Source organism: Manis javanica, chromosome 8 (genome assembly GCF_040802235.1).
Source record: "Manis javanica isolate MJ-LG chromosome 8, MJ_LKY, whole genome shotgun sequence".
Taxonomy (NCBI): domain Eukaryota; kingdom Metazoa; phylum Chordata; class Mammalia; order Pholidota; family Manidae; genus Manis; species Manis javanica.
In genome coordinates this window covers 25,829,916-25,842,075 of record NC_133163.1, presented here as the reverse complement: position 1 = coordinate 25,842,075, position 12,160 = coordinate 25,829,916, and the positions used below count along the sequence as shown (strand labels likewise).

Sequence of the window (12,160 nt, the reverse complement as noted above, 5' to 3'; positions counted from 1 at the left end):
AAAGTCCCCCTCATCACACACTTACAGCTGATCAACATGAGCTGCATATTAGTAACCTTTTCACAAATTCAGAAGCATATGATTACTGTTTTATAACATGTTTTTAAAAGTTAATTTATATTACACATTCTTATATCATTAAGTATTCTTTTTAAAACATAGTTTGTTATTATTATACAGTATTTCCACATGTATATTCTATGCTTTATTTAATGCCTTATTGCTGTCTACTTTGGTTGTTCCTAATTATTCACAGTTCAAAACTGACGTTATGTTTCTCTCTACTTATTTCCTTGGAATAAATTCCTGGGATTAGAATCGCTGGCTCAAAAAGTATGAGCATTTTAGCTTTCAGTGGACATTGCCAAATTGCCGTGCAGTTCTTGCTGATTTACGTACATCTAACAGAAGGGTATGAAAACATGCAGATTTTCATAACAAATTAGAAAGGTCGCTATATTTTTATTCAAATAGTTTTGATAGGCAGAATATTCATTTAGGAGGCCTTAACCTCAGCCACTGCCTGCTTGAATGCCAAGGGTGAATGATTGTGCTGTTTTGGCTTCTCTTTCCTTGCAGGCTCCGCCTCCCAAACCACCCCGCAGGAAAGGAGGCTGGGCAGATGACTCCACGAAGTCTTCCAAGTAAGTGCCAGGCGCTCAGGAGGTGGAGTCAGCCGCTTTGCTCCTCCGGTGTTGTTCTCTTTATTTTATTTATTTATTTATTATTATTTTATTTATTTATTTATTTATTTTTTGTTCTCTTTATTTTTTACAGCAACTTTATTGAGATGTAATTCATATACCATGTAATTCACCCATTTAAAATGTACAGTAAGTTGTTCTTGTACACTCACTGAGTTGTGCTACCATCACCACAATCAATTTTAGAACCTTTTTCTCACCCCCTGAAGAAACCTTGTACCCGTTGCAGTCTCTTCCCATGTTCCCCTGACTTGGGCAGCCACCAGTCTGCTTTCTGTCTATGATTTGCCTGTTCTGGATATTTCATATAAATGGAATCATATAGTATGTAATCCTTTGTGACTAGCTTCTTTCACTTGGCATAATGTTTTCCAAATTGATCCATGTTGTAGCAATCTGTCCTTTTTTTTTTTTTGGCTGACTGTAATTGACATACAGGTGTATAACATAGTGATTTGATATTTGTATATATTACAAAATGATTGCCACAATAAGTCTAGTTAATGTCTGTCACCACACATAAAGAGAAAAAACGTTTTTTCTTGTGATGAAGACTTTTAAGATCTACTGTTTTAGCAATTTTCAAATATGCAGTCACCATGCTGTGCATGACATCTCTGGGGCTAATTTTATAACTGGAGGTTTGTACCTTTTGACTCCATCCCCATTCTGTGTTCTTCTTAAAATAACTTTCTAAATTGCCTGTTAGTAACTGCTGATTAGAAATAATTTGGGTCTTTAATCCCTTGCACCAAGTCTTAGATGAAAGGTAAACCAAAAAAAAAAAAAACTTCACTAGCAGGATGGTCAACTGTCATACCATGTTTACCTCATTAAGATATACTCTGGAAGAGGATTTCTTTTTCCTAAAGAATAGACATTACTCGTGCTCAGAATTTCCTTCAGTGCTGTTGCCTTCAGACTAACACTGTCAAAAGTATTTTTTCCAGTCCTGTCTCCCTTCTCATTTCTTTCCCCCTCATACACACACACACTTTTTTACCCTGAATCACTTGAAAGTAAGTTGCAGGCATCATGACATTTCACCTCTAAATACTTCAGCATGCCTCTCTCAAAATTAAGGACAGTGTCTAAATAATCACAGTATCATTATCACATCTAAACAATGTTGTAATGTTTTAATATTTAATATATGGCTTATATTTAAGTCTCCTCAGTTGTCCTGGAAATTCTTTTCTAGCTCCGGGATGCAGTCAGAGGGCACACACTGTGTTTGGCAGTTCTGCCTGTTTAGTCTCTCTTGATCCTCCCCTCATACACTGACTTTTTCGAGAATCCAGGCCCATTACCTTGTAGAATGTCTCACATTCTGGTTTTCTCTGATTATTCTTCATGATTTAGGTTTCAAGTTACAGGTTTTTGGCAAGAACAGATGATAATGGTGTGCTTACATCAGAATGGTGTAGAGAAGCACATCCCGAGAGATGTCTCATTCCCGTCCTGAGCCCCTCCACCTCACTCCTGTCATCCTCTCTGGGTTAGTTTCTTAGTTTCTGGTTTATTCTTATTGTACTTCTTTTTGCAAAACTAAACATACATATTTAAAATTTTAATTTATTCTTCTTTGTTTCTATATATTAGGATTCAGAAAACGATGACCCACAGGCCAACTGCCTATTTTTAGAAATCAAGTTTTATCACAACATACCACACCTTTCGTTTAAAAAATTTACATCTCTAATCCATGTGGAACTAATTCCAGTTGGTATGGTGTGAGATATGGATCTACGTTTATCTTTTTTAAAAATTAGCGACTGTCTCAGCACCATTTATTTAAAAATCCATCTTCCCCAGTGAATCTAGAAGCTACTTTTGTCGTATTCTGCTTCTTTGTACCGAGTTTTCTTCTGGACTTGTTACTCTGTTCCGGTGATCGTTCGGTCTGTGCTTATGCCAGTGTCACACTGCCTCCTCTACAGAACATACAACTGTCAAGTATTTAGTGCTGACCGAAAATGAGAAGGTGGCTTTGGTCTAGCAGTGAGAGTCTTATAGAAGAGCCCCATTTTTCAGGTTACAGGGGAGTTTAATACCTGTAATATATCTGGGATTTATTTTGAAATATGCAAATGAGACAGATCCTGTATCTGCTTCCTAAGTAACAAAAGACAATCTCAAGTGTTTATTCCTCAATCTATTTATTAAAGTTTTTTCCAGATCAAATCAGCTTCCTCTTGGAGAAAGGTGCCTTTCCATTTCATTTGTTACTTTTCAAGGTATTCACTTGCTTGGCCTCTCAGTCGGTGACCTATTCCTGACCCCTGTAAATGTTGGGATTCCCGGAGCTCCTTCTCTGACCTCCTCTCTTCTCTGTTAGCACTCACTTTCCACATGATCTCAGTCCATTCTTGGGAGTTCAGCTATTACCTACACAGTGGTGACTCCAAAATGTATATCCCAGCCAGTCCTTTCCCTGAACATCAGTTGTCCACATGATGTTCCCACTTGAACACACAACTCAATTCTAACATGTCCAAATTGGTCCTGTTACTGTCTACCCCTTCTCCCCCATCCCCTAATCCTCACCTCCCAACGTTTCCCTCCATAAATGGTGACTCCATCTTTCCTGTCACTCAGACCGTGAACTCTGGAATCATCCTGGACTCCCCTCTTTATCTCAGCTCATGTTCAGTGTGTTGGCAAGTCATGTTAAGTCTGTACTTGACATACATCTGTTGTCTGCACTGCCGGCACCCAGCTGCAGCCACCATCATTTCTAGCATTGTCTTGAGTGAGAACCTCCTGACTGGTCTCCCCAGTCTTATTTCCACAGAGCCATAGGGAAGATCATTTCACTTGTCTGCTCAGAATGCTCTAGAGGCATTCCTCCCAGTCCAGAAAACCCCAGAGGCCTTACCATGGCCAACAAGGCTCTACCTGGTCTCACATTACGTAAAGTAGCACTCACCATCACTCTTGTGTTCCCCATCTCCTTCATGTATCACCACCTAACGTACATGCATACATACATGTGTGCACATTTGTGCATGTACAAATACAGATGTTGCCTTGTTCTCTCTACTGTAACGTAAGCTCCACGGGAGGAGACACACTCATTTTAACATACCTCCTGTACCTCGAACCGTGCTGGTCCATGTAAGTACTCAGTGACTACTCACTGAGCAAATAAATGATCAGATCAGGGGTTTTAAATGGCTGCTTTTCTGTCACCGTGGGAAGTGGAGATCTGGAAGGCTGGAAGACCTGTTGGGAGGGTAGTACTCTGCGTGGAGGATGGTAAGTGCCTGAACTAGGGCAGTGGCATGAGGGGACAAGAGAGGAGGTGTGGAGATGTTTGGGAGAGGAGTTAATGGAGGTGCTGTTGGTTGGGCACAGGGCAAAGGAGGAGTTAGAGGTCACTGCCGGGTGCCCAGCTGCTGTGACTGGTTGGGTCACGGTGCTGTCGGAGAGGGGATGCAGGGGGAAAGACCTGCTCCGGGGGCTGGTGGTGGTCCGTGTAGATAATTCCCACTTTGGGGAGTCTGGCCGAGAGGTCAGAAAAGAGGTGCAATTTGAGTCATCTCTACAAACAGAAAACGCAGACAGAGCCTTGGGTTTAGGGCTGTTGGGGGGCTACTAGGGGCCTTTGTGAAGCTGGCTGCAGTGATCTGTTTGGGGGCAAAAGCCAGATTACAGTGGGCTGAGAGGAAATGAAGTGAGGAAATGAAGTGAGGAAATGGGGACAGTAATGGGGACTAAGGTGCTACTGTGAAAAGAAAAAGGAAGAGATGGGACAGTATTGGGAAGGGGAAGTCTGTGTTGAGAACCATGTGTGTAATACATGGGGAAAGAGTGACTTGAGATGAAATAGGAGGGATATGAAGGAGTTGGATCCTGGACGGAAGGGCAAAAGCTTCCAGGAGAGACTAACCCTGGACAGAAGGAGGCAGGGACATTTTCCCTGCAGGTCAGGAAGGACCTTGGGAAGGCTCAGTAAGTTATCAAGAAAGGTTGAGGGGAGCAGGGAATTGAGGAAATTTCATTTTGGATTGGACGTTTTTTCCCTTTTTCAAGGTAGGGAGGCAGAGTGACCATAGAGCTTGAAGCAAAGATGAGCTGAACAGACGTGAAACAAAGAGGAGAGGAGGCAGATGAGGGTCAGGAGAGGTGATTGTTGGTCTCCACTGAGGACCTACCCCCCAAGGTCAGAAAACACGATATACCGCTATTCATGGGTGCTCCAGGGAGCACAGAGTGTAGATATGCTTCCTGCCCTGCAAGAGCTTGGATTCTGTTTGGGGAGATGGGGCATTTTCATTCACAAAAACCAGGGATGGCAGACGTGCATGTCCTAAATGAGGAATGAATGGAATGGCTAACACGGGCAATGGGCCACCAGAGGGGAGGGTGACCGCGGTGGTCAGGGGTCTCGTCCAGAGGAGAAGGGGGTTGAGCTGGGTAAGTTCTGACGTATAAAGAAGATCATGAAGAGAGCACTTTGGTTCAAGGACTGAGGTCAGCATTAGTGTTGTGGGGACAGTCGCCTTACTGTCAGTCTAGTTAGAGCAGAGAATTCATGCTGGAAAGTAGTGTACTCGCATTTCTCTGCAGTGACAGTAATAATGGCCCTGTCACTAACATGCTAGGCACCTGTCTCAGGTCAGGCTGCTGGAACAGATATTGTAGCCTGGGGGGCTTCACCAGCAATTTATCTCGCACAGTTCTGGAGGTTGGATGTCCGAGATCAGCGTGCCTTTTCTTGGTGAGGGCCTTTCCCTGGCTTGTCCTCTCATGGCCTCCCTTGGTACATGCATGCAGAGACAGATCTTGGATCTTGTTTCTCTTCCTCATGGTGTAAGGGCATTTAATCCTATGCTCCACTCTCATGGCCTCATCTAACCCTAATTAGCCCCCAAAGACCCCATCTCCAGGTACCATCACACTGGGGATTAGGGCTTCAGCATAGGAATTTCAGGGGGACACAGTCAGTCCATAGCCACACCTTTTGTGTGCATTCCACCAACTCTGTTAGGCCAGGTCCATTCTTGAAGGCAGGTATTCCTGTATGAGGGTGTTGGGAGGAAGTGAGGCTTACGGAGGTCTACGGCTGTGTTGTTGCCAGTGGGAAGCAGAAGTGCTGTTTACAGATCAGATTGAGGAGCCCACAGCCGAGGGCTATGACTTTCTGGGATACCTTTGTTTATGTGCAGAACACTGCCCCAGCAGAGAGCCTGTGTCAGCCACCTCGCTGGCTGGAGATACCGGATGCTGAACTCAAACGCTCACCCCTGAGCCACAGGAAGTGGCTGTGTTAAGGACTGCCTGGGACCTGGCTCGCTACCTGTCCCTTCTCCTGGCACCAGAGTCACAGCTGTGACAAAGATTCCATCCTGGGGCCAGACTGTCCTTGGCTCTGAAGTTGCCTGAGGTAGGGCCCTCGTGGACGGTGGGTCACTGACTTGGCCTTGGCGAAGAGAGCTGAACAGAGGCAACCAGACTTGGTAAAGAGAGGAAGGAAAGGTAGTCTGATTAAGTTTTGTCTCAAAGTGTCTGTTTTTGGGTTTGTCCCTGCATTGATCTGCAAGGGAATGAGGCAAGTAATGGCCCCTCAGGGACTTTCAGGACTTGGCTCTCAATGTCAGCCGTCATTTTCAATCACCCTCTCCCTCCCAGCCATTAATTTTGGCCCAGGATCGTGGGGACTTGTCCATCTATCACTCCTAATTGACACTAAATGATCTGTCAGTTTATTGATGAACGGCAGGAGTGGAATTGTCACAATATATTTTACTTTCTAACAACTCCTCCTGACAATTTTACCTTGTCCATCTCACTCTCCTCACATAAATCTCCATTGGCCGCTCATTCCTTCTCCGGGGCCGTGCTGGTGCCAGCCACTTCCACACCATCTGCACGCGTCAAGGACATCAAGATGGCGGCAAAGCAGCCGTGTGCCGGTCCTGAGGTTGCCCCCTTCCCTCCTCCTCCTTCCTCTTTCTCTCTTTCTTTTTTTTTTTTTATTTTTTAATGGCATAGATGTTCCACGAATACTAAAGGGCTTCTGTCCTCTCCCGCTGTGTCATTGCCATACCAGAGTGTCTTTACCTTCTTGTTAGCAGTGAACAGTTAATTCTTATTAGGCTACAAAAGTGTGAAAGACAAACCCCCCCAGAGCTGCTGGGCTCCTGGACCTGCAGGCACAGCTGCAAACACGTGTTTTGCCCTCTTCGACTAGCACATTAATGGCTGGCTGTCCATCCCCATGGAAGTCAATTTCTTGGAAAGGTGTCACAGAGGGCAGGTTAACGTCCCCGCTGGGTGAGGTGTGCTGAGATGTGGGAGCTCTGCCCTTGTACCTGCTGGGTCAGGCCTAGAGCTGCCAAGCCCCTAGGCTCGTCACTTGGAACCTCAAGCATTCTCATCTGTCCACCTTAGTTGTCCTTTAAAATGTTTTTAAGTGCTCCAAGTCTTGAAAACAACGGGGTCAGATATATATACATATATAAGGGTGTACAGTTATTTAGTCTTAAGAAGGTGTACGCATGGATGTGAAAAATGCTCTATCCTTATGAGACCAAGGATGAATAGAGTAGCTGCCCACTGTTCCCCCTCTGTCTTCCTTTCCTGATGAAGATAATTTTTTTAACTGATAAGGACTGTTTTTGTTTAGTAAGCATCATTCTGTTACATACCTATCAGTATTAATAATGTTTCCTTAATGTCATCTGGTATCCAGATCTCACTCAGGAATATCCGTGTCTCAAAGATGTCTTCTTACAGTTGGATTGTAAAAAAGGGCCAATCAACGTATTTAGGGCCAAACACACCTTGTATTTAGTAATCAGATATCTTTAGTCTCCCTTTATTCTCCACCACTCACCTCCCTTTTTCCCCCATGCTGCTGCTTTTTATTGAGAAACTTGTCCCATAGGTGTTCCCCATTCTAGATTTGACCCATTGCGTCCAGTCATGGTGTTTAGCTTGTTCTTCTGTCCTCCATGCTCCTTGTGAAGCGGTAGCTAGCTGGTAGCTTGATATACATCACCTGGTAACTAGATTCAGGCTCAGTGTTTGGTCAGGATCACTTTGTAGGCAGTGCTGTGTGCATCTTGCTGGGTCCCATCTGAAGGCGCAGGTGGGAGAGGCACAGGTGTGTAGGGCTTGCATGTTAAGTGAGGCTGCAATTGGTCAATGGGGTCAGGCGTGTGCCCTCCATGTTATGTTCCCTCCCAAATGCCTACCTAGTGGTCATAGTGTCCATGATTGTTGCCTAGAGCTGTAATTTCATGAAAGGATGTCAAATGGCTATTTTCTAATTTTCACTTATTAACAAAAATTCTTCTGTAAAGAACTTTGTCTCATCTACTACTTAGTTGCCTGAAGTACAGTTTATACCTGTTCCTGCCTCCCCTCCCCACTTCAGTCTTTATTTTGAAAAATTTCAAACTTGTAGAAAAGTTGCAAGAATAGTACCACAAACACCCATCCAGTTGTTATGTGTTTTATCACATGTGACTCCTCATTCTCATTTTATTTTTGTAAATTTTTACTGAACTGATTGAAAGCTGTAGTTGCCTTCCCACTTGCTCTACTAGTAACTAGTGACTTTGTAAGAGATTTTTGTCTATCCTGTTGGTTTCTGGGTATATAGTGTCTGGCACGTAGATGTACTCAGTGCATATTTGGTCAGTAAGTGAATTTAGACATTTCCTACAGGGCTCCAGTAATCAAAAAGGGACCACATATTCTTGGGTCCTAGTGAGGTGAAAGAACTCAATCCTTGACCTTCAGATTTTCACCAATAAACATAATTTTGTTTATTTCATTTTCAGGAAAGACAAAACAAATCAGAAGTGTTGAGAACTTATTTTCCACATGTTGCTCTTAGCCACAGAAAACCCAGATTTTGCATGGCATGACCAGGGTACCCTGGGTGAATAGTTACTTGGTTCTCGATGAAGTCAGTCATTAGAGGCGACCATCCAGAATGGCGATCGCATGTGAGATGGTGAGAAGGGAAGGTCCTAGGGAAGTAGGCAGTCGTGCACCCATTTCCAGGAGCGATGCCTGGGGCTCAGGTGCCATGTCCCTGTTTCTGTGAGTTTGGGAGATGTCCCACATTTCTTCCCTGCTTAGACCTGTCTCAGCTTTATCATTATGTGCTCCCACCTCTGCATGTGCTTTTCTTCCACATAGCCTCTGAGACATGGCAACTTCTGAAAAGGTGGCTTCAGGGCCAAGCAACATGTCTTTTTAATGCACACGTTACATTTGTTTGTTCTCTGTAGGCTCTCCAAAGATTAATTTCTTAGTTCACTCTCAACTTATGTTCCGAGCTTGGACAGAAAGATGGTAGAAGGTAGATCTAGATAAGTCTTTATTTTAATGAACTTGGAGAATGCACTTTTTCAAAATTTGAATTTAATTACATTGTCTATTACTGGAACTCATAAATGTTCAGTAGGATCTGAAGATGAAAGAGGTAATACCTAGATTATGTATGTTGAGCTAACTTGGGAAGAGTTAGTATACTTATTGAAATAATGCAAAGGGTGGGACATTTCAAGCCCATTGTATCCTTAGGCCTTTCCTGTCATAAACATGTAATATTTTTGTAGATGTCATTTATTTGGGGAGCTGGTGGGCAGGGAGGAATAATAGGTGGGTAATGGCAGGACATAGCTTTCCTACTCAGCCCTGAAGTGCACTGCAGTGAGGTCCTTCCCGAAAGGCCCTGTGTTTGGGCAAAGGTAAAGGTAAGTGCTGGTACTTTCTGTGCACACAGTGACAGAACACTGTCCCTTGGCCAGCACGTGCCCCTGGTCTAACTGTATTAGAGTGAGTCCCTTTTATAGTCATGATACTCTGCCTTGTGTAGGGTAGAGTCTGTTTGGCCTTAAAGCTCAAATGTAACTGAGTTGAAAAGGTGAATCTTTTCTGCAAAGGTACTAAGAGAGGAGGATGTGGGGGCAATACAATCCCTATGTTCTAGTCATTCTGTGATTTCATGTCATCTTTTGAGACGTTAGAAATCTTAGCAAGTTAATTTTATTCATTTTTATTTTTAAATACGTAAGAAGTATACATAGCATAGAACCCAAAAAGTAAAAAGGGTGGGTTGTGGAATATTAAGACTCTCTCTCCCTCCCCTGCTCCCCCATGCACACAGTTTCCCTCCCCGGAGGCAATCACTGTTGATCAGCTTTTTTGTGTTTCCTGCCAAAGATGCTCTATGCATTTACAAAAAAATGCAGGTTCTTTTATCCACTCACATAAATAGTAACATACTTCTTCTGCATTTTCCCTTTATCATATAACCGTTACTTGGTGATTTTCTCAATCTCAGTGAGGAGTAGAGCTGCCTTATTTTTTAAGGGCCACACTGTACTCCAAAATTTCCTATCTGAATAAAAGTAATCATGAGCCAACAATGGGAATGATATTTTCCCAGGCTGCGAAAGCAGACTTTCATTGTATATTCATGTAGGAGCTTTAACATGATCCTTTGGAAAGTATCATAAAGGCTTTAGATGTGATACCTATAGATCCCAGAAGCTAAGAAAGAGGTGTTAAGCATGCATCCACCTTTTCTCATTGAGGTTTTGGTAGGGGGCATATTCGTGCAAGTCTACTTGGATTGACACAGTGATGTTCAATTCAGAGGAGAGATGTTCTTCTGCATTACAGTCACTGCAGTTGAGGGCCCTGAATGGCTAGCTCATGTCACAAAACCAGTTTACTTGCACAAATGACTAAATATGAAATAATTGGAATCTTGCGATTCTGTCGTGTGCCTCCCAGTTGAAGGTGATCGCAGTCTGTTGCCATAAGCCCCGTGCTGAGTAGCATTTGGGTTCTTCACTCCCCGCTCTGAAAAGCAGAGCAGCCTTCCGGACAAGTGGCCCTAGCCAGTTCTCTCCCTGGAGCAGGGGTGAGTACCCAAGGAGGGGAGGAGTGCATGCAGTGACTGGAGGGGAATGTGTTGCCTAAGCTTATGCACCAGGGAGAGGACAGGCAAAGCCCCGAGGCCACACAGTGCCCTCCCCTGTATTTCGAAGGGCCTGCTTCCAGCTTTCCTTCAGGCCTTCAGCTTTTCTTAACAAGTTCAGCTACTCTTGAATTTTATCTTCATAACTGAAAACTGGGAGTGGTTCTGGAATGGGTTCTTAGCATGTCCTGTGAGGGCTCCAGCTTTCGGCCCTTTGCATAAGTTCCTAGTTTTGCGGAAGTGCCAATTCTTCTGTGACTAGAGGTAGTCATTTCTTGGAGCTGAGGATAGGGTTGTAAAGCAGGAGTGTCTCTGAGGGTCAGGAAAGAAGTGATAGGCCCACGGAAGCATCCCATAAATGGCAACAACCCAAAACACAGCATCCTGTGGAATATTCCTTTGTCTCTGAATTATCCCACAGTGCAGAGGTTTGGGAATGAGAACATTAAAGCCGGTTTCCTCCAATCTCCTGGCAAAGTCTGGGGTCTCTACAAGTGCTGGTTGACCCCCTCCGTTGCTGGGGATCTCAATGGAAGCATATTCTTTTTTATAAAGTCTTTTTAGACTGTGCAACTGAACCAAGAGCACTTTTATGATGTCAAATTGAACAAGAGAGACGGAAGCTGAATTTGCCTGAAACTACCATCTCCTCCAAGCCTAGCCCTCTCTCGAGAAGTAACTTCTGATAACAGTTCATTGCTCTTTTACCAATAATAAATATACATTTTTACATAATAGATACATTTTCTAAACTATACTTCTTCAACATAAATGGGATCATAATGAGAGTATTCTACTCCTTAGTTTTTTTTTTCATTTTTCATTTAACGTTGCATTCTGAAGATCTCTTAGTACAGGTAGATTTACCTCATTTTTCTAACTGCTAGATAACCATCCCATGGTATGGATGCACTATTCCCTGTCGGTGGGCGTTTAGGTTATCTGAATTTTATGCCATTATGACCGCCCCCTACCCTGATATTTTGTAAACAGCTCATCTTTAGGAAATTTGCAGCTTCATCCTCTGGTCCAGATTCTGCATTCTGGGGCCATGTTGTGGAACCTGTGTGTGGACAGCTAACATGTCTTACCCAGCCCTCTTGTTGAATTGATGAGAAAAGACACACACACGTGTGCATACACACACATAAATAGTACAAGTAAATACACACACATATCACCATTTACCATGCTATTCATGCTGGACACTGTGTTAAACACAGTTACCTTACTTTACCCTCAAAGCAACCCCATGAGGTAGGTGCTGTCATTGTCCTCACATACGGATCAGAAAATGGAAGTTCAGGAAGGTTAAATAACTTGCTCAAAGTCACACAGCTAGCAAGTTGCCAGCTGGGATTGGAAGGCAGGTGATGTGGCTGTGGGGTCTGCTCTGGTTCCCTAGGCCCCGCTGCCTTCTGTTCGGTGCCCGTGGCCCTGACAATGCCTTGCACGTGGTGGAGCCATGGCAGATGCCCTCTGAGGGCTGTTCTGACACTACCCCAGC

At 43.8% G+C, this 12,160-nt stretch overlaps 2 protein-coding genes across 3 annotated transcripts in view; both read left to right on the top strand.

Annotated features, from left to right (window-relative positions):
* Nucleotides 1–12,160, top strand: part of TTLL5 (tubulin tyrosine ligase like 5) — a 414,761-nt gene that overhangs the window by 329,578 nt on the left and 73,023 nt on the right. The window lies entirely within an intron of this gene.
* The window catches only part of IFT43 (intraflagellar transport 43), a 78,701-nt gene that overhangs the window by 30,433 nt on the left and 36,108 nt on the right, over nucleotides 1–12,160 (top strand). For both annotated transcript variants that reach the window (XM_017672271.3, XM_017672270.3), the window contains exon 3: nucleotides 580–644. In XM_017672271.3, the coding sequence (XP_017527760.3) occupies nucleotides 580–644 (65 nt within the window). The remainder of the gene's footprint in view (nucleotides 1–579; nucleotides 645–12,160) is intronic.